The 20,309-nt window shown below is 39.1% G+C and overlaps 1 protein-coding gene across 2 annotated transcripts in view; it reads left to right on the forward strand.

Annotated features, from left to right (window-relative positions):
• GRIP1 (glutamate receptor interacting protein 1) overlaps nt 1–20,309 on the forward strand; it is a 199,836-nt gene that overhangs the window by 142,555 nt on the left and 36,972 nt on the right. For both annotated transcript variants that reach the window (XM_065743300.1, XM_065743301.1), the window contains exons 8-9: nt 16,145–16,292; nt 17,904–18,073. In XM_065743300.1, the coding sequence (XP_065599372.1) occupies nt 16,145–16,292; nt 17,904–18,073 (318 nt within the window). The remainder of the gene's footprint in view (nt 1–16,144; nt 16,293–17,903; nt 18,074–20,309) is intronic.

Below are 20,309 nucleotides of genomic sequence, written 5' to 3' on the forward strand. Positions count from 1 at the left end.
TTGCTGTCCATTTCATTCAGGTGTGACAGTTTTTGTCTTTTTTGCTCTTATCTTGGTTCCTAGTTGCATTACTGCCTTTTTTTTTTTTTTCAACAGCTGCATCAATTTCCCTTTCCTTACTGAAATAATTTGAAAATTTTGGTCTAGAAAATCCTAAATCCCCAACATACTATTCTGTCTTGTTACAGCCCAGTTTTCTCATCTGTCTTTTGCCAAGTATGGCCTAAGTAATTTCCCAAAACATTTCTCTTTCTCACACTGCTGATTTCCTTCCATCAAGGCCTTTTCCAGTTTTCATGCCTATCGCATTCTCTCGTGTCTTTGTATTTTAGCAATTAGTTCCCAAGTTCCTTATACTACAGCTTTTCAGATTGGTTACCTTCTCCTATCAGTTTTTTTCCCGAGTTCCTCTCCTCCTTGCCCAAGAAGTCCAAGTCTCTCCTTCTCCTCTTTTCCTCTTGATTCCCAGTGCCAGATCTGTCAGGGAATTAAGTCACATGGGGAACATGGATTTTCAGTACAAAGCCCACAGAATTTTCTGTGTGGGATGACTAAATACAGTTTTCTCCAATGATGCTCTCAGACACAGACGAACCTGTTTCATCTGAAATAACTTAGGAAAGAAGAAAATGCAGCCTGAGGGAGGTAAGCATCATAAGAAAAAAATGACACCAAACATTTAATCCATGGCTGGGTTGTAAGCTGTAAGCAATTAAAACAAAGATGATTTAATGAGAAAAGTCAGGCAATGTTACGAAGAGCTATAATTCCCAAGTATATTTGTCCTATTATATTTTTTTTTACTTTCTTTTCTGTGACTGGTTATGATTTGTTGTTACAATCTGATAGCCATGTTCCTATTAGACGATTAAAGACATAAAGGGAGAGTCATCATGTTTTGTAAGTATTTAATAAATCTTAAAAGATATTTATTTCTTTACAAACTTCTCAGTCATCCCTAAAGAGAAATAAATAGAGTTTAGTAGAACTATATAAGTTACAAATGACTCTAACAGCTCCAATTAACATTTCTCTCTAGTGCTTTTGAAACCATGGACTCATTAAAAGCAGCTTAATAAACATTGCTCCAAACAGGAGAAAATACTTGAGAGGTGAAATGAGATGTCTCTCTAACTGAAAACTGAAAATACAAATGTCATAAATAGCTAGGAAAGAATGTGGGGGCCATTCTCTTCCAAGTTCCACTTTTTATATTAAAATACTCCTACATTTTCTTGCTGGTTACTGACAATGGACAAATTTGTCTTCAAAGGCTTGCTGGGAAGGTGAATCCCACACTTATATACAGTTAGTCTGAACAAAGTACAGTTCAGAAAATCAGTCTGAGATACCTAATGTATTTTGTGACAGGCATCATTAAAATAGAGCGTTCCTAATCTGTCATGCTGTCTCCCCACAGAGCACGTGGTCTGAATCTGTAGATGTTAATTCAAGAGTAAGAACACCCAAAAGGAAGCAGCCTCTGCTTCTTTTAGTAAGTATTTAGAAACATGCAATAGGAGGAGGAGATGGCTGTAATAACCTGTCATCTCCACCATCTACTCTGCAAGTGGAGGGAAGGAGCCAATAAACCTCATATGTGTTTTTCTTGCTGGTTTGTTGCAAAGAAAGCTTTTTACTACGCATTTAGTTAATGATGGGAAAAAGATTGATCAGATCTTTCCACCCTGCATGAGGGCTATCCAGTTGTGCCATGAAATGTTGTGTGAAAGAATTACCATCTCTGCTACAGGCTCATACCTCTGGTCAGATGGAAGCGTAGATGTCTGTCATAAAGTTGGCTTTATGTTACTTAGTATGCTGGTCAACAGCAATCTAACCAGAATAATGACGTAACCTGATTTGTACTGCTTTAAAAAAAAAAAGGCAAGTAGCTGAAGTACTTAAATTCAGAGTGCAGGTGTGAAAGTTTTACAAAAAGGATGGTAATTAAGCTTCCTGGAGATTAAAGGATCTTCTGGATGTACTATGCAATTCAATGCAAGAGTAACTCGGTAATCAGAAAAAAATCCAATTAAAAAATCCAACCTTAGACTTGGCTTAGTGATACTGCAGTCATCCAAGAGACTAAGAAAGATAGGACAGATTCTCTTTCTTTATGTTAGAGAGTACTTGGGCTGTAAACCTAGAAGCTGGGTCTAAAAAAAGCCCGTATGTGAAGAAACAGGAGCAGCAGCAAGGGAACCCATCCAGTCTGTGTTCCAGGGAGAGGAAAGCACTATGTCTCCCAGGACTTTCCATGTGGGAGGTGTTTAAATAATCCAGAAGTAACCTAGTCCACCCTCTTGATGTTTGGTCATCAACATGACTGTGCTGATGGCTTTGGTCAAGGGGAGAGAGCTTGAGAATCACTTCATTCATTTCCTGGAATCCTTTAGATTTCCTGTGAACCTATGAACCTAGATGCAGTAGGACAGATTTTTGTCCCTTTGCACTAAGGTTCGTAGTTTATTCTTTATTTTACAGAACGCTTGTGCTGAAAAAGGATGGATTTTAAAATATGAATATTTTTAGGTATTTTGCCTAAATATTGAATGTCTTAATTAATGGCATTCTGGCGCAGACCTGGTATGAATGAGATCCGAAGCAGATACTTTGAGGTTGAACACTCAAGGATTCATCCTATAAGGAGACTTGTGAGCTGGAAAGGTAGAGGGAAAAAAATCAGCATCTAAGCTGAATGGCTTATCTTGAAATCAGCAAAGATACTCAAAGATAATTGCACCAGTGGCATTTCTTACAAAGTGATTTTGTTGCACTGAATTAGACTTCCAAGGCTGCTTCTCAGCTGTATGATAAGTGAAATGTTATACTCAGTGTATTTGCTATTCAAATCACATTCCCCTACAGTAATTCTAAAAACCCATAATAACCTTGTTTTGCATCTTTTTCTAAATACATGTTTACCATGCTTAGTTCATTTAAAGAGATCATTTCACAGCCTGTGAACTCAATATTTAGTAGTTTGAGGAAGCAGTGTTAATAAAAAATATTCCATATGCTAGCCTGTGTTCAGCCAAAAAAAAAAATCATTGGATTTCTCTGTTTTTTTTTTTGTTGTTTTTTTAATTGATTTGTTAGTGACAAGTGGTGTTTGATCTTCTGTGAGTCTCATGCTTTCATTAGTAGGGAAACTGGACAGAATATTCTGGCAGCTGTTATTGACTGGTCGTGTTGTTATTGCAGCTTAGATGCTGGAGGATTGTTAATGAAACGATGTTTCTGTGAGCATGGATTCAGAATAAACGAAAGGCAGGCACCTGACCCATTTGCTTCTTAAGGCAGGAGAAGTTTGGAGTGATTTTAGAAGAAGTACTTATCTAAATCATTCACCAGTTTCATCTTTAGTTGGAGATCTGACACTATCAGAAAAGTCATGGCTCACTGCAGCCAAAAAAAGCGCCGAGCCCTCCTGAGGAGAGCAGTGAAGGATAAGACAGCTTCCCAGGGCTGCAGGTAAAGCTGTGGCAAGCGATGGCTGCTTCTTTCCTCTTTTGTGCCTCCAGACATTTCTTCCCAGACAAAGTTGTATTTTGACATCCTGAACCCACACCAGTAAGAAGCTGTCTTTCCTGTAATGAGTCAAGTCAGGCGGTGACCCAGATCCTCAGGTTACCTGCATGGAACTGGAGGCAGAGTAGGGCTTTGCCAATAGACAGAAGTGACTGTAGGGCATCAGAGGCAATGAGTCTCTGAGGATAGAAGAGACAGGGAGTGGAGGAACAAAGATAGGGATGATAATGAGGAAGAAAGGGCTTTCTGGGGCATTTTCTTCACGCACTGCACACAAGCACAAGTAGCCCATATTGACTCTGAATTACAGAGTTGGTTTCACTTCTTTTTCTGGCATATAACCTGAAAGTTTTTTTGCGTGAAAGGATGATGTATATTTGCCTTGAGGAAGAACTTCGGGGCTTACTTCGTGTGGCTTAGAAAATCCCCACACCCTTTCTTATAAAAATTCCTTGTTGGGTTTTTCTTTATCCTTTATTTTGTATCCAAAAGCTATTGCTGATTCAGGTTATCCTGCCCAAGTTTTTAATTGAAATCTGAAGGCCTCAAGCAGCTTAGAAGAAAAAAAAAAAGAAAAAAGAAAGAAAAAGGTCCAGGACTGCAAACACATTGAAACTGTGGTTTCCCTGCTGTCATTAATATGGTTCTGGCACAATATCCCAATAGCTGCAAAGAAAATCTAAAACTATCACTGCAATTTATTCAGCCATGTTTTGTCTCAGGGAGGCCACCAACAACTTAATTTGCTGTTCTTAATCACAGTTAACATACTCTTAAAAAAAAAGTCTTAGTTAAGGTATTTAATGTCCTTAAATTACATTTTATTTTGATAAATCCAGTCTGCTAGCTGATTCTCTCCTCTGAATTGAGTAGCTTTTTCATGCACATGAAGCTGGATCTAATCCCCAGCTACTGCAGTGCTGCAGAGTGCTGCCCTGAGGCGCTCAAGATGAGAGCAGTACTGATCCATAGGTGAGCTGCCTTCTGCCTTCTGTGAGGTTAACCGAGGCATGGTCCAAGCCCATTTGGCTCAGTAGAAGGCCTCTCAGTGACTTCTGCTTGGATTTAAAATAGAACCCAAAAGAGAAAAATCTATCTCTTGTCCTACATTTAAAGAGCTTTGCCATTAGGGAAATAAACAACAGAGCTGTGCTTCTTCACCCTCCCCCCAGTTCTCCTCAAATAGATACCCAGCTGATACCAACAAAACCATCTCCTGACAGCATAAGGCTTCTACTTTCAGCACTGCTTGGACCACAAAATCTGTGTTTTATTCCACTACCAGCATGTGACTATCCACTTTAGGAATTCTGCAGCCAATTCAACTCTGAAGTGTATAGAAGACCTATGTAAGGAGCTAACTCTAGGCAGATTAATAACAGTGCTGCATATGCTGTTTAATTGCACTCAAGTACCACTCAGTCCTCTCCTTTCTGCTCATGAAAAGAGAACATGCCAGGCCTGTTTTCTCTTTCCCTCTTTACAGAGATCTTCCTCTTCTGGTACTTCAGCATTATTATGGAAACGAGTGTGCATGTGTGCTGTTACTGGTTTTGTGATAAGATCACAACAAAACTTTCCATCCCACAACCTATGAGAGGAACACTTGGATTAACAACCACCATGCATTTCTTTACATTTGTGTTTTGTTTGCTGCATAACAGATCGGATTTCATATGTTAAAGATCTGTGTTATAAATCACAGGAAGGCATTGGTGCTGCTGGTCTGTCTCATTCCACACGTTCTGCTATTCTTTAGTTGGATGGGGAATGTGAGATAAGTATCATCTGCTATGTTTAAACTAGAAAATAGCTGCAAAGGAAAAGCAAAACAGAAAGGACATGTCCTTTCTGTGCTTCTTTATGAAACCCACAGCAGTAGGAAGTATTTGCTTTAGACTTCAGGAAACCACCTCACAGTTAAACCTCCTGATTTTTAACAACTGTGTTCAGTATTTTATGCCATGGTTTTTTCTTCCAGACCCCTCCCAACTTCTCCCAGCTGTCTAGGTCTGAATTACTCTTTTTATCATTTTCAGGCAAATTTTTTCTGCCATTTCCAGGAATGAGTTTACAGGGAGTTCTTTTGCCTCTGATTAGAATGTTGGAGAATCTTTTCTTAGTGAAGTTGAGCCTTTTTGAAGCACTGGAATACAGACCTGCACTTTTGTAAGCAGTGGTAGAGGGAAAGAAAGCCCTTTCCAGAAAAGTCTCTTCTTCTGCTTATCCGAGTGAAAGTCTATCCACTCAGATTTAGCTATATTTGGATGTCTTTGAAGGAGTACAGCTCAATGTGCTCAGGAGAAGCAGCATTTTGTGAAGACTTTCTCAAAAGATTTTGTGTATATTGGGGCATGGTTTTCCTTGTCTTTGTGAAATTTCTTTCAGCTCAGCTCTTCGGGGATGGGAAAGAGTTAAAGATGCCTATGCAACCTTACTCAGATGCTGCAGAGCATATCTATTACAGTACTGTTTTTAGTTGAAATTATTGCATATGTTTTTTCTTCTCTGGACACTTGTGTGGTACCAAGGCAGCTGAGAAACATTCTGAAGATTAGCTTGTTTCATCCTGATGTAGGTGCCTGAAGTAGGTCAGACGAAGCACTTTTAAAATGCCAGATTCTCTCCAATGATTGAAGAGGGTGTTTATCCCTCAGGTGGAGCTATCTCAGGTCTGTTTTGCATATGCTTGTGTTTTGGTGCAGTGAATCCCAGTGTAGATGTCTCAGATTGGTCTCTCCAGACTAACAGATGCTTTTGACCTTCATCTATTTAATCTTCATTTGTTTATCTATACAGTTGGGAAAATAATGTGTTTATGAGCTGAAGGGTGGTAATGAGATAAAATCATGAATAAACCTGTGTTGTGATGCTGCACCATCCAGTAGCTTCCCTTCCCCACATGCTCAGGCAAGGATGAGAAGAGTATTGAGTAAGTAAGGCATGAGCATAAAACAAAAAAGTGTTGCTGCTAATGAAATAGTCACTGTCTACCTTCTACATCAGGCCTCTGAAGAGGGAAAAATATGTGATTATGTAATTAAAGAAGGGAGGTAAAAGCAAGTTCATCCAAGCAATATTCATTCTGGGGTTCATTAAATTTGAAGTGCTCTATGCCCACATGGTGACTGTAATATTTTCCTTTTAATGTTATTCTGTTTGTAAGTAGATGGTTCTGTCCTTTGTTCTTTTTTTATATGCACTCCTTTCTATAATAATTTATGTTTCACTTATTTTAATCAGCTTCTAACTTGTTCGTGTATGTTTTGGATTTATTTTTTTCACCATTTGCATAGGCACAGTATTTCTGATAGGGTCAGCTCAGCAGTGTTGAGCAGAAGAGCCTTCCTTGAGCACTGTGGCCTCTCATTTTTTGAGGGCTTTACAGCTGAGGTAAATTGGGGTGGCTTTTCAGTGGTTGGAAAGAGGAAGGGCCTTATCAAGGGTGGCCCTGCAGCAAGCTGGGAGCCTACATGGGGAGGGGGCAGAGGAAGGAATATGTGTCTTATTGCTGGGATTTCACCAGTTAATTGGGTGCTTGGGTTTCTGGAAGTCATTGTTTGCCTGGGATTTTGAGAAAAGAGATATGGGGAAGTGGTTTGGGTTGGTTGGGTGGGTTTTTTTTGCAAGGAATACATGCTGCAGAGAGCAGAACTCTGACCTCCTTTTTTCCACTTTACATATATGTGTATTCCTGTTTCTGTATTACTCAGAATAAGTGCTGGGGAGGGAAAAATTGTAAGTTAGCAGGCAGCAGGTGGGCAGTCCTGGATTATTTTTGCAATTTAGGATCAATGACCTTATGTTCAGAATCAGAACTATGGCTTCTGTTTGGGGTTTGAAGGTGAATTACCTAAATTCCTTTTTCTTTGTTTTTGTTGTTTTGTTTAACTCTTCTGCTGAACTGCTGCTCAGCTGATACTAAAGTAGAAAGAGAGCAGTTAATAAAATTGTTTTCTGTCTCATTCTGCCAAATTTTCATGTCGTGAGTGGCTGGCATCAAATGACAAAATACTCTATGCACTTTCTGGCAACTCCAGAGAGCTGTAAAGCTCTCACTCTGCTCCTTGGTGAGTTGATATCAAGGTCAGATCTCAGCCCCATCCTTCTGCATGACAGCATTTTATAAAGCAGTTGTGCCAATGCAGCAATTATTTATGAGAGCTATACTAAAGTACAGGCTATTGAAAACAAATAAAAGTTTGGGGGGAAAATTGTACTGGTGGTGCTTACTTGTAGCACCAGAAATTCTTATTCTCTCCTTGGGAAAACAATATAGAATATCACTTGAGGTGTTTTAATTTTGTTTATTGGTGTGTGAGTTTTTTGTTTTGTTTGTTTTTTTTCCTTTACTCATTGAACAGACCTTACAGATCTTTAGACAAGTCTGAAACCTCCTGCCTATTGAACCAAGCAGTTTAATTTTAGCAGAAGTACACCCAAAGATAGTTTTGCACATCAGAGACAGTGCTTATTATATGTGTAGATGGGGCTAACAATTGCAAAGCAATGATGAATGTATGAGGCAGGATGGCTCAGAACAGAGGACCTTGAGTAAAGTGCTGTGCACGTTGAGTGCACCAGGCAGCCCAGCTATATGAGAGAGCACATGGCTCAGCTACCTGCTGAGAAGCAGAAGGTGCTGTCACGGTGCTGTCACAGTCCTGTCCCTTGCTCATGTGGACAGGGATTTGGGGCCTGCAAAGGGAACTCACTACTACAGCATTGCACTGTGTGATGTTGGCATGTCCTTGTTTGCCTTGTCTGCATCATGTGTGCATCAGCCCTTTTATCAAGATGTCCAAATTCTCCAGGGCACACCTTTGCTCAGAAGCATCTAGGGTTGTCTGATACATCATTATCATATGAATCCCTGACCAGATAGGAATTCTGTCATCTTGGCATGAAGTTTGGTTGTTTGCAGCGTTTGATGCCATCTGTCAAGTGCTGATAGTGAGCGTCCTTATGCTCTGCAGGCCTCTGAAGATAATCCAGCCCTTCTCTAATTTTTACTAATTATTAGCATTAGATGGAAACTTAGGGTCATTATGGCAAATAGTCATAATTGTTGATTACTGCAGCACTTCATAGTAGTGTATTACAAGCACACTTTCATGGGTAGCAGATGTAAATGTTGACACAACAGCTATATCTCAGTTTGCAGGCAGAGATGCTAGTTATGTGTTTCTTACTTGTTCTACTTGTTATAATTAGTCAGGTACAGAATCATACAAGAACTGAAGTGTTTTGAAAAAATCCAAGTTCTTTATTGTAGATGCCTGCCTTACCTGCAAGAAAAACTAAGCGTAAGAAGCTCTTTTTGTACATGTGTATGTATGTATCTGTGTATCTATGCATTGTGCAGTGGGTGAAACCGTGTATCACAGGACCTCTGCAGAGAAGTTAACATATTATTTGCATTGTTCTTAGGGTCTGTCCTATACTGGGAGATGAGTTTAAAAAGTTTCTGTTCCAAAGTTCCGCTCCTGGAATGAAATGCAGGCAGAAGTCTGTTACAGCTGACTTCTGCAGGCATTTTACAATCAGTCATGCTGTTTTGAGGCAGTTTTCAGGAGCCATCTTTCCATAGAAATTGGATGTCTGAGGCCAAGTTGCCAAACTAGCTGTCAAACTGTGTTTATATACTCCCAAGCTCTGAATCCTTGTGCTGCCACTGGAGGATGGAGATTTGAGTTTTCAGGAGTTCTTTTCAGTGCCACCTGAATTTATTATGAAGCAGTCATTTTTCAGGTAACAAAGGAAAGAAGTGGCAGAGCCCAGACTTTGTTGGAATGCACTCAGGCTGACCTCAGAAGGGCAGATCCGGGATCACCTGCGCGGGCTTCATCAGCCATTTCCCCTCAAGTTCAGTAGGGTTAAGTTCAGTAGTAGGTAGATCAGGTTTTAGATTGACAGTGCAAGTAAAAAGAAAGATGGAGATAAGTGAGGAGAACCTGATTCAATACAACTTTTGAGTGGAGGAGAGGTTTAGTAGAAAATGAAAGAGCATGAGACAGCATTAGTAGGAAGAAAGAGTGCCTCAAGCATTGAGGAAAAGTCTTTTAAGCAAAAAGAGTTTAGGCAGGCCTTGGGGTCTGAACATCACGAGAGAAAATCCGAGAAGAAAAGTGCACATGTGGATTATGAGAAGATCCCCACCCAAACTGTTATGAGCACTTCGAAGGCAGAGGTAGTTCTTCAGTGGTTGGTAGGCAGTTCTGAGCTGAGAAAGCATATGGGGTTAAGGTTGCAAAGTATGAAATTAGGTAAAGGCAGCTCCTAAGCTTTTGATCTGCATAGCATGAGTGCATTAGAGGCAGATAAATGAGCTGCAGGAATTAGGTGAGAAGAGGAAAATGAAAAAATTGGGCCAGTCAGTTGACAAGAATATGAAATTGCTCGTGTATAGCGGAGGAGATAGACAATGCGTTCATTTAGAGACTGTAATGTCTCCATTTTCCATTTGGAGGCTTAGAGGTCCCACTGATTTCATTGTCACTCATTCTGCTAGCATCCTCTTGAAATTATTCCCATTTCTTACTTTTAAGAGCTGATTATTCTAAAAGTGAGAGGATGTAAAATGCCATTGGAAGCTTTTTTCTTTTTTAACAGCAGTTTCATCTTTCTCTATGAACTCTGAGCTTTCTTCCAATTAGTAGCCCAGCACTTCCAGTGCCATGCTGTTATCAGCAATAAAGAAAAAGACATTACTATTTATTTATTTATTTATTTTTACTGTTCTTGCCCTTCTAACCCCCCCATTCCTTCTGAGCCAGATAAAATGAGAACAACTATTGCTCACAGTATGGCCAGCCTGAAAAATGGAGGTGCTCCATAGGCAATGGAAGAATAGGAGTCCACATATGTTATAGTATACTGTAAGTCAGGCCTTGGAGACTTGTCACTGACCCTTTGAACAAGAACAGTATTTAATTTTTAAACAGTTGTTTTATTATTTAAGAAACTACCACTCTCGCTCCTTGAATGTTGCTGGCAATGCATAATGCCGGCTTACTCTCTTCCAAAACATATTTTAGGGTAAAGTCTCTCATGTCATTAAGCTTATTAATATTTTCTGTATTCTGTCCCTCCAGGGAGAATTAGAAACGCTGTCAATGACTTTGAGCTTTTCAGCCATCATTATCAGAGCTTGCTAACTGGCACTGATTCTGGTTCCCCATAATATCTGAGATGCAAAAAGGTTACTCCTCTAAATGAAGCATGAACAAAGCCAGGCTGCAAATATTATGAACTCTGAAGCCAGGACTGTGCATCCGTACCATGTGTGTGTGCTTCAATACTGTGTGTGGTTTACTTATGATATTATAATATTGCTCTGAATGAGCGATTATTGGCCTACCCCGTCAAAGGGCATCTTGAAAGTTCCTCCTGTGACCTTCAGACACATACAGACCTTCAGTTTATTCCTACCTCTCTTCCTTGGTACTACTTTCTCTTTTGTAATCACTGACCCGTGATCCCCCTCTCTATTACCATTTTAAAAAATCTGTAATCTGTATTCCTTTTTGCAAAAAGGATATTACAAATTTATTGTGATGGAATTATCTTTCAAATATAAGGAAAAGGGATGACATCAATAAGCAGTCTTCCACCTCCAAAATGTTAGTATGTAAATAAACATCAATCAGCTGCATGTGTGCAAGGGAGATTTAGGTAACCATCTAGCTGATGTTAAGCATGAGCAAGTGAAAATGCCCCTATGAAGAAAAGTAAAAATGCTAGCAAGATAGCCTAAGGTGTATTTTAGCATGTGACTGGTGTGGTGTGGCTTGGTACATCACACAAGTAATGAAGAACTGTACCAGAATTGGCCTTTTTAAAATCTCTTTCTGGGACCAAGTGAACAATAAACTTGAAAGAAAAGGTACCAGTGGAGAGAATTGTGGAGGGAAGACAGAGGTGGAGGAAAGCTTCACAACTCCCAGCAAAACTTATGCACTATGAAGAAGTAGCCACTTCTGGTCTCGATGGGTTTGGTTCCTATTTTGCTTGAAGCCATGGAAAAAGCAGACAGTTGGAGAAGGTCATCCACCTCCCACTGGGGTAACCTCAGGAAAGCATGAGAAGGGATGTAGCAGGGTCACGGTATGACAGACTATTACGAGTGTTACTGTCACAGATGGGATATGATAGATAGGATATGATGATGCCACTGGACTATTATGAGTTTGGACAGCTTTCAGTCTTACAGAGAGAACATTTTAATGGACAGAAAGAATGCTCTTTCTGAGCTGGTGTGCATTTTAAAAAAAGTAGTCCTTAAGAATACAAAAAGCAAACCACATGAAAGATGACAGGTTTCATTAAGTGTTTAAGATCTGGTTGACAGTAATGAATAGTTTGTAGGTTAATGAAGAAAAATGGATGTGAATGCATGTAGCTTCCCTGAGTGCTTTCACACTGCTTCATCTTCAATTGAGGAGTGCTGTAAAGGGCTTTGCAGAATAGTCTCAATGGAAAGTGTCGCTACTATAGCCACAGGTCTTAGAAACAAATCTCATCCAGCCTGTTAGAAATTCTGCCTGGTTACCCAGGCTTAAATTGTACAACTAGCCATGGACTTTAAGTGCCCTGTTAAAAATGTATTGACTTCGATTTTTACATTTCAGCTCTGTAGTTTTCCAAAGGAATGGCAAATATTTCAGCCTTTCCTGATCGTAAACCTATGGTTTGTCTGGCACCTGAAACATTAAGCCATATCTGGAAATATTACTCCATTTGCTTTCTGTGGGTTGCAAAAATTCTGTACAAAGGTAATGAAAAAAGATTTGAGGGAAAGGAGAGAACAGTTTTTAGATCAAGAAAAATTATTTCTATGAAGTAGTGGCTTATCTTGTGACAGAAGTGGGATAAATTTAGATCTCTAATGCATTACTACAAAAACATCAAAACATTGCAAGGGGAGAGTCTGAATGTTTGAGGAAATGTTCATTTATTTACTGATACGAACCAGTGCAGACTTGCTGTATACAAACATATATATGACACGAATATTTACTGCTTTCAATCAGAGAATCACAACAGAGAATGCTTCATGGACCTGCTATATTCAGCTTAAAGGTGGAAAAATTGTTCACCCGTGGACATGTCATAGGAAGGAAGCTCAGCAAGAGGGGAATTAGTGTGAGATAGTAAGGCATCCACTTTTTCTCACTTATGTTATTGATAAAAGATACAGCAGCATCCAGGCAAGATCAGTAGCAGTCTTGCGAAGATGTGTGGTTCATCTGGTTCAGCTAGCTCTTTAAGGTCGAAGTCTGTTGTGACATACTACCTTGCCTGTCTCTTTAAAACCACTCCAAAATTTATTTGTTATTTCGGAGTGACTTCTGAAAAAAAATAAGATAGCACAAGGAACTTTTCAGTTAGAGAAACATGTAACGCAGACAGTAGCAACAGGACTCAGTGTTCCTACAAGAGCACACTCTCTGTACGTCAGTTCTCCCCTCCTTGAAGTACAAGAGGGCTTTGTAGGAAAAAAAAAAAGAAAAAAAGAAGAGCATAATAGAATGACAGAGTTTGATTTCCTGTGGATTTAGTGTCATTTTTGATTGCAAGCTATCACTGAAGCCTTTTCCTATTTTAGGACATTTTGTAAGCACAAAAGTAGATTCTCTGTTGCCAAAGCTCTTTTTTTGGCCTGCCCCACTGTGGGAGTCCTAAAGTGGTTTTCTGTCCTCCAGCATCCCCCAGCTGTTGAACTGGCTTCAGCAATTAAGCCATGAATATCCTCATAGTGAGTGTTAGTAGATGCATACATTTTTGAGTATATAAACAAAGATATGTAAAGTGGCCAGGTGTGCTTCCTTTCCATTGGAAATTGAACTAACAAAATAATTTATTTTTAACCATCAGAATGATTTGTGGTTATTGTTTGAGGTGAGCAAAGGTTGTCACACTTATTTTATACAAAACTTACCATATAGCATATTTATACCCTGTAAGAAACCCTTGCTGCCAGTGATTAAAGGCAGCAAATAAAAAAGATGTCCTGCTTGCTAACGGAAGAAATGTATTAGCATGCAGAAAGCAATGCTGCTACCTATGGGAGGTTTTAATCATGCCTCGTGTACTGATTGAGATGCAGTGCTCAAAGGTGAGAAAAATTATTAACAAAATCAAAAATCTGGGGCATTTTTCATGCAAACATTCATCAGTATATCTTATATAATTACATAGCCAATAAATCAACGTAGTCTGTAAGTGCTTCAGTCATGGTGTAAATATCTTAATGACTGAAACATCCTCACACATGAATAATTTATACTTGTATCATTCATTTTTCATACCCATGCTTTACTTCAACGTGATGAACTAATCCCTCTCTGTCAGGGAATGTGTGCTTGATTATTGCCCTCTGATTTCTCTTCCTTGTGTTTATTATCCACAGTTAGACACACTCCACTTCTTCTCTTCTGGTTCCTATAATGTAGTTATCTTATTTATTCATCCTGTCGTTCTTGGTTTGCCTTCCCAGTGCATTTTAACAGGCACCTGGGAAATAATGGTGGGGCATAAGCTGATCGTGCATTTCTCAAATAATTCTGTAGCAACATCTTGAAAGATTTATTAATTCTTGGCAAATTACATTTGAATATATAGCTTCCCTTCTTTTCCTCGAGGCAATCGCTACAGAACGGACCTGTGATGAGCAATAATGACTTGGGCTTTATCATTTCCTGGATCCACCTGAATTCAAACCTTTGTCACAATGCTCATGACAAGCATCCTTCACGACCTCTTCCCATATGTTTGTAAATATGAGGTTGTGTGTAGTTTCAGAAAACACTGAAATATTCAAGAAAAAATACTCTTCCTCAGCACAGGAATTGGGAATTCTTAAATTCTGCTCTACTGCACATGCTTATTTGGCTCTATGTAAGACTTTGCACACTGCCTAGCTTAGGCACTTAATCAAAGCGTCTAAGACATGGGCTTGATTGTCATAAATGTTCCTCCATTAGTTACCAGAGAAAGACATGTAACTGCTAAGGGCCGTTCACCCAGCATTAAATCTATTAGTGCCTGAAGCACCAGACAGTAATGCTTCTGGGTGGACTCTCTTTTGGGATCATAATTTAAGGTTTGGTTCAGATTTATAGAGAATCTTATTTTGGTGGTGTCTATGGAAGTTCAGCCTTTAAGAAATCAGTCTCAGCTGGGCTTAAATATAAATAGGTCAGAATTAATGTGTACTTTCAAAAATACTGAATCTCTCTTTTTACTTCTCAAATTTCTTACTGGAAAAAAAAAAAGTTGAGAGGATTGTAAAAAATTGTCTGAAGTTGGGGAAAAGTGGGCTTTATAATTCTTAGCAACATCGAATCACCAAGCCTGGAAAAGACCTACAAGGTCATCCAGTCCAACCATCCACCTATCATCAACAGTTCTCATTAAACCATGTTCCTCAACACAACGTCTAAATATTCTTTGAATAGCCCCAGTGTTGGTGACTCCACCACCTCCCTGGGCAGCCCACTCCAGTGCCTGACCACTCTTCTCCAAGAGAAGTATTTCCTAATGTCCATCCTGAATCTCCCCTGGCACAGTTCCCTCTAGTCCTCTCACTAGTTACAGAAGAGAAGAGGCCGACCCCCAAATGATGCTTTATTGGTATTGTATATTATTCCATCCAAGCACGTTTGTCTCATCATGTCTGTTTCCAGTTTACCTACATTAGTACTAGGAAGAACACCTCACATGACTTTTTAAGTTAAAGTTCTCATTCTGTTTGTTGTATCATCATATATGGCTTGTTACATTTGTACAGCAATATATAGAGCTTCAGAGTTTTCCTCTTCAGTGGCATAATGACATTTTTGGACTAATTTTTCAGGTTCAAGACTGCATGAAATCCCTAGATCCCTATCTTTTCCATGCTCCAGGTGCAGCTTTTTTACAGCTTCTGAGGGATGTCACAGCTGTACATTTTCAATGTATTCTTACAGCAGGCTTCTGTATCCTGTGTATATGAATCTCTAATGCTGTGTAGTAGTTCATTTGGTAGGTTTACTCCAACATGTCTCTTCTTATACATTTTCTTTTATTCTGATTGTTAAGTATCTCCTAAGTCTTCTGATACTGTTTCTCCTCAGTCTTTTTATGTTCTTACGGGGCCCCTTCACTTACTGTATCGTAACTAAGGTCCTTTGTTGATAGATGGGTATCAACTGGTAAATATTCTCAGACGGTCTCCAGAATGTGCTTCATCCCTATCATTGACTGCCTTATTGTGGTATTTACGAAGCAGCCTGCTGTTTTCTTCCTTGGCTCCATCCAATTCTTGTCTCTCTTGGGTATAGTTCTTCAGTGCAGTCATTAGTCTTCACTACTGCTGTCTGTTTTTTCTGCTTTCTTCTTTCACTGTTTGGTCATCTACTATTTGAGACCTGTTGGAAAGCAGTACTTTATTCTGTGAAAGTCCTTGATGTCCCCCATGTTAGGAGACATTTCAGAATTACTTTACACGTCATGTTTTCTTATTGGGGAAATAGAATAGATGGAAATTTTATTTGGAGAAAAATAAAAATAAAATGGCATAAATACTATATTGGTATTGTACTGAGGTTTTGTTGTCTACTTTTAACAGATTCAGTTTCAACAGCGTCTGGACCATTGCTTGTGGAAGTTGCCAAAACTCCTGGTGCTGCTCTTGGGGTTGCACTGTCCACTTCGATGTGCTGCAACAAGCAGGTCATTGTCATAGACAAAATCAAATCTGCAAGTATTGCAGACAGGTGAGTGTGACACAGAGCTGATACTATACATTCTTTACTTCTTTTTTTTTTTCCTATTTTTGCTTTTCTTGGGTTTTTTTTGAAGAAACTTGTCCTTATTTAGATGGATTTGGCTGAGCCATATGCTATCAGGGTTGCTAGGTCTTAAAATTAGCACTTTGTCAGATCATTGTTTCATACTGCAGAGTTTAAGAATTCCAGGGCACCATTTACTTTAGCTTGTTCACATAGTCCTCAGTGACATAAGCCAGACCCAATGTAATACATGGCTATTGATTGCTCTACACAACGCAGAAGCTTAGAGGTCTGTTCTAACTTAAATGTAATACTGCAGCAGAAATTAATATTTAAAAAAAAGTACACCACTGGAATTTGTAAGTTCGCAATATGGAACAGCTGTCAAGGGAAGTAAATTTTGAGGCTTTGCAACCTTGAAGTGTTCTTTTGAAATATACCATTTATTCTTGTTACAGTGAAATGGAACTTCTTATGTCTGGATTTTCTTATTAACGTTTTAGAAAACAACTGAGGTATTAGGAAGACTGGCTTCTGTATTTCAAAGTTATTTTGCAGTAATTTTTCAACTTCATTTAAACTCCATTCTTCTATATTAAGCTCAGATAGTATGTAAAATTGAGGGAAAAAATACAGCTATTTTCCCCTTGTGGTCTGAAACTGAGCATTGCTATGGGATATTTATCAGTGTGTGTATGCGTGTGTGTGTGTGTGTTTACATATACAGTATGTTTCTATATACATATCTCTATCTAAAAATTCCCTAAATATTAGGTTTCAGCTGCAAATTCCTCCTGCATGTTCCCAGTCACCCTACCTTGAAACACCTTTTAACAATGGTGCTTTGGGTAGCACCCACTTGTAGCAGTGAGTCTACAGCTCCTCTGTGGGCTTTTCCCTACAGTAGAAACTTTGAGAGTGACGGCCATTGATCCAGGGGTGTTCTCCAGTTCAATGGTGCAGGATGCTTTAATTTTCTCCCTCTGTTTTTTCCCATTTCACAGGGGGTAACCAATTAAAGGAGCTGTCCACTTGACTGGTACGTCGGGATGCTGACTGCTGTGTTTGCATTTCTCAACTCATCCAGTAGCCAGTCTCTTGAGTGCAGCAAGATTTAGCAGATAGCCCCCTCCCTACCCGACTCCTTAAGTCACCATGCTAGCCCTGGTTTCATTATTTGTTTGACTACTTCATAATTTCATCATCATTTACAGCTTTTGTACTAATAAATGTTTGAACTATAACTCAAAAAATGATGAACTGGGCGCTTGTGTGAGGGATATGTGACCAAGTTATTTGAGTCTCCTTAAGTTCTTCTCATTTATTCTGCTGCCATTTGCATATATTTTAGTAGTCAGCTACCCCATTGCAGTTCTGTGAGTGACGTCTTGGCATATGCTGTATTAACTGAATTGTTTTTAAGGTTTGTACTAATAGATATAAAGTCTCACCAGTGACAATGCCTGCAAAACACAAATCTCTCTCGAAAAAGAAAGAACACGCTCATAATTGTCATGACCAGTTTGAAGGCAGTAAAACTCATTTCTCAGCAGAGAGCATACCTGATCATACTGAGTTTTTTCCCCTTTTATATAGATGTGGTGCATTACATGTAGGAGACCATATTCTTTCCATTGATGGCACCAGCATGGAGTACTGTACGCTGGCGGAAGCAACGCAGTTTCTTGCTAATGCAGCGGATAATGTGAAACTTGAAATCCTTCCTCACCACCAGACACGGCTAGCACTGAAAGGCCCAGAGCACGGTAAGAGGATCTGTAACATCTAATTCCACTTTATTTTCCTGTCTTTTACTTTGCTACACTTGCTGTATGGCCAAGAAAGCTGTGATGGCAGTCGTGTTTGTAGATGTTGCTTCAGCTCCCCAGGTTATGCTTCTGCTGTTTTCTGAGCAGCTATGTGTTTTCCCAGTCTTAATTTATCCTCTGAGATTCCTACAGATAGAAAAGGAAACGTTTTACTGATAAATGGTTGTGCACGCTTGTAAATGTACATACAGACACCTGTTGACATTACTGTTGTAATCGCTGGGGGGATAACCAGATGCACCAGTAGATAATTCTCTGAGTTGATTGTTCAAGTTAGAGAAGGAAGGGAGGGACACTGAATAACTTCTTTTCAGCGTATTGAATTCATCATCTATTATAACCTCTTCAGTAAGAGAATTTTTTCTCCCTTAAAATGCTTCAAAAATAATTATTTTCTCTTGCTTATGGCATTATTAGTTATTGCCATCATCTTTTAAAAATACTTCTGAGATTGCTTCATGGGTGCATTGGCAGTGCTTATGAAGAAGGTTTGTTTGGGAGCAGTTCCCTAGATCCCAGCCCTTTTTCACCGTGTTACTTATTTCATAACAACACACTTAAAGAGAATAGCTTTCCATTTTCAAATTGAATATCTATAAGATGTCCTGGTGTTTGAAGATTGAAAATGGGGGCTACCTGTCTTGTCTTCTAACTAATTTTGAGAAAGTGGATAATTCACAGTATTCATAAATTCGCTGTAAAATATCGTGATAATGGATGTCAAAGAACTAACAAGGGTTATCAAATACACAGAGAATAGGTACCTGTGTTGGAGCATAAGTAACTGGTAGCAATTTCTGAGCCTTTAATATTGTGCCTCTACCTTTTCTAGACCAACACAAGATTTCTGAGGCCTAGGAATTTTAGTGTTGATAAATGTTTTTGGACATCTATCTACTGTCCAGGCTGCCCCTGGAAAAGCAATGTTCTAGTCAGTTTGTCATAGTGGTAAATATTGAGCTATTGTTGAGGAGATTCTAGTTTGCCCTAAACCAAGGGTAAACAAAAAGTAACCCTTGCAATGCCATGTTATTCCTTTAGTTAACCGCACCTCTTTCCCCTTTTCAGTTTGGCTCCTGTGAGGAAGCAGGGAGTCAAACTGCAGAATTTTTTATAGTGAAGACACCTCACATTCAATTTTGGGCTGGTTGAAAAACATTTTAAGAGGGTTTCTTTTGGGATGATGAGTTCCAGGGCCAAAGATTTGTTTAGATGACTGTATTTCCTGAAGCAGTTTGCTTCTTAGTGAAAATTTAAAATAAAGTGCTACTGTTACTCTGCTAGTTGCCTTCAACTAATGAGGATGCTTGATGAAGCAATGTTCTTGCCATGCCAGACTTGTGAACTGGTTGTTAAAAAAACATATCAAGGGGATCTGCAAAAATGACATAAGTGTATCTTTTGGGGAAAAATCTCCCTACAGTAATAAAATTGCTTTCTTAAGTAAGCTCACACAACTAGAATTTTTACAGCCCTTTCCAGCCCCTCACCAGGTGGTGCTACTCCAATATCACAACAAATTCAGGTGGTAACATGCTTTATGGAAGCAAGAATGCTTTTGGAAGCAACCTTTCATCAGGTGTAGTATGGCCTAGATGTTGCAGAATTTGTAAAGCTCCCTTTATGTGTCTGGGATAAGCTGAGTCATTAAGGCTGTATCTGTTGAGCTCAGTTATTGGACTTCTGGGAACATGTTAGGAATTTAAAATGGGCAGGGAAGTCAGTATATAAAATAAATTGAAATTTTAGCCCTAAAATAAAATGGAGAACACTATAAAAGATCAGATTTTTGTGTGTGTTCTTTTTTTTTTTTTTTTCCTTTCCACTATTCTGCTAATATTCATTTCTCTTGCTGCCCCATTAGTTTTATGTTGGCTGCATACAACCCTGGGTTAGAATGGCTCAAATTACTAGTAAATTACTACTGTTACACACGATAGGATTTCCTTTTACAGAATATTAGTTGAGCTGGGATTATCCTTCTGCAAGCTGAGCAAACTCAATTTGTGTACCTGACTGCTTTGTAGGACATTTTTATCTCTATTCTCGGTATGAAAATAAAACATGAAAAAAATCAAAGACTACCAGATGACTTCCTGCTGGAAGCAGTCTTTTTAATTAAACAAGGCTCACAGCAACTTGAAAATAATGAAAACCCACCTGGCCACGTTGT

The sequence above is a fragment of the Cyrtonyx montezumae genome, unplaced genomic scaffold (genome assembly GCF_038088225.1).
Source record: "Cyrtonyx montezumae isolate F1298 unplaced genomic scaffold, pur_monq_1.0 scaffold_3, whole genome shotgun sequence".
NCBI classification, from domain to species: domain Eukaryota; kingdom Metazoa; phylum Chordata; class Aves; order Galliformes; family Odontophoridae; genus Cyrtonyx; species Cyrtonyx montezumae.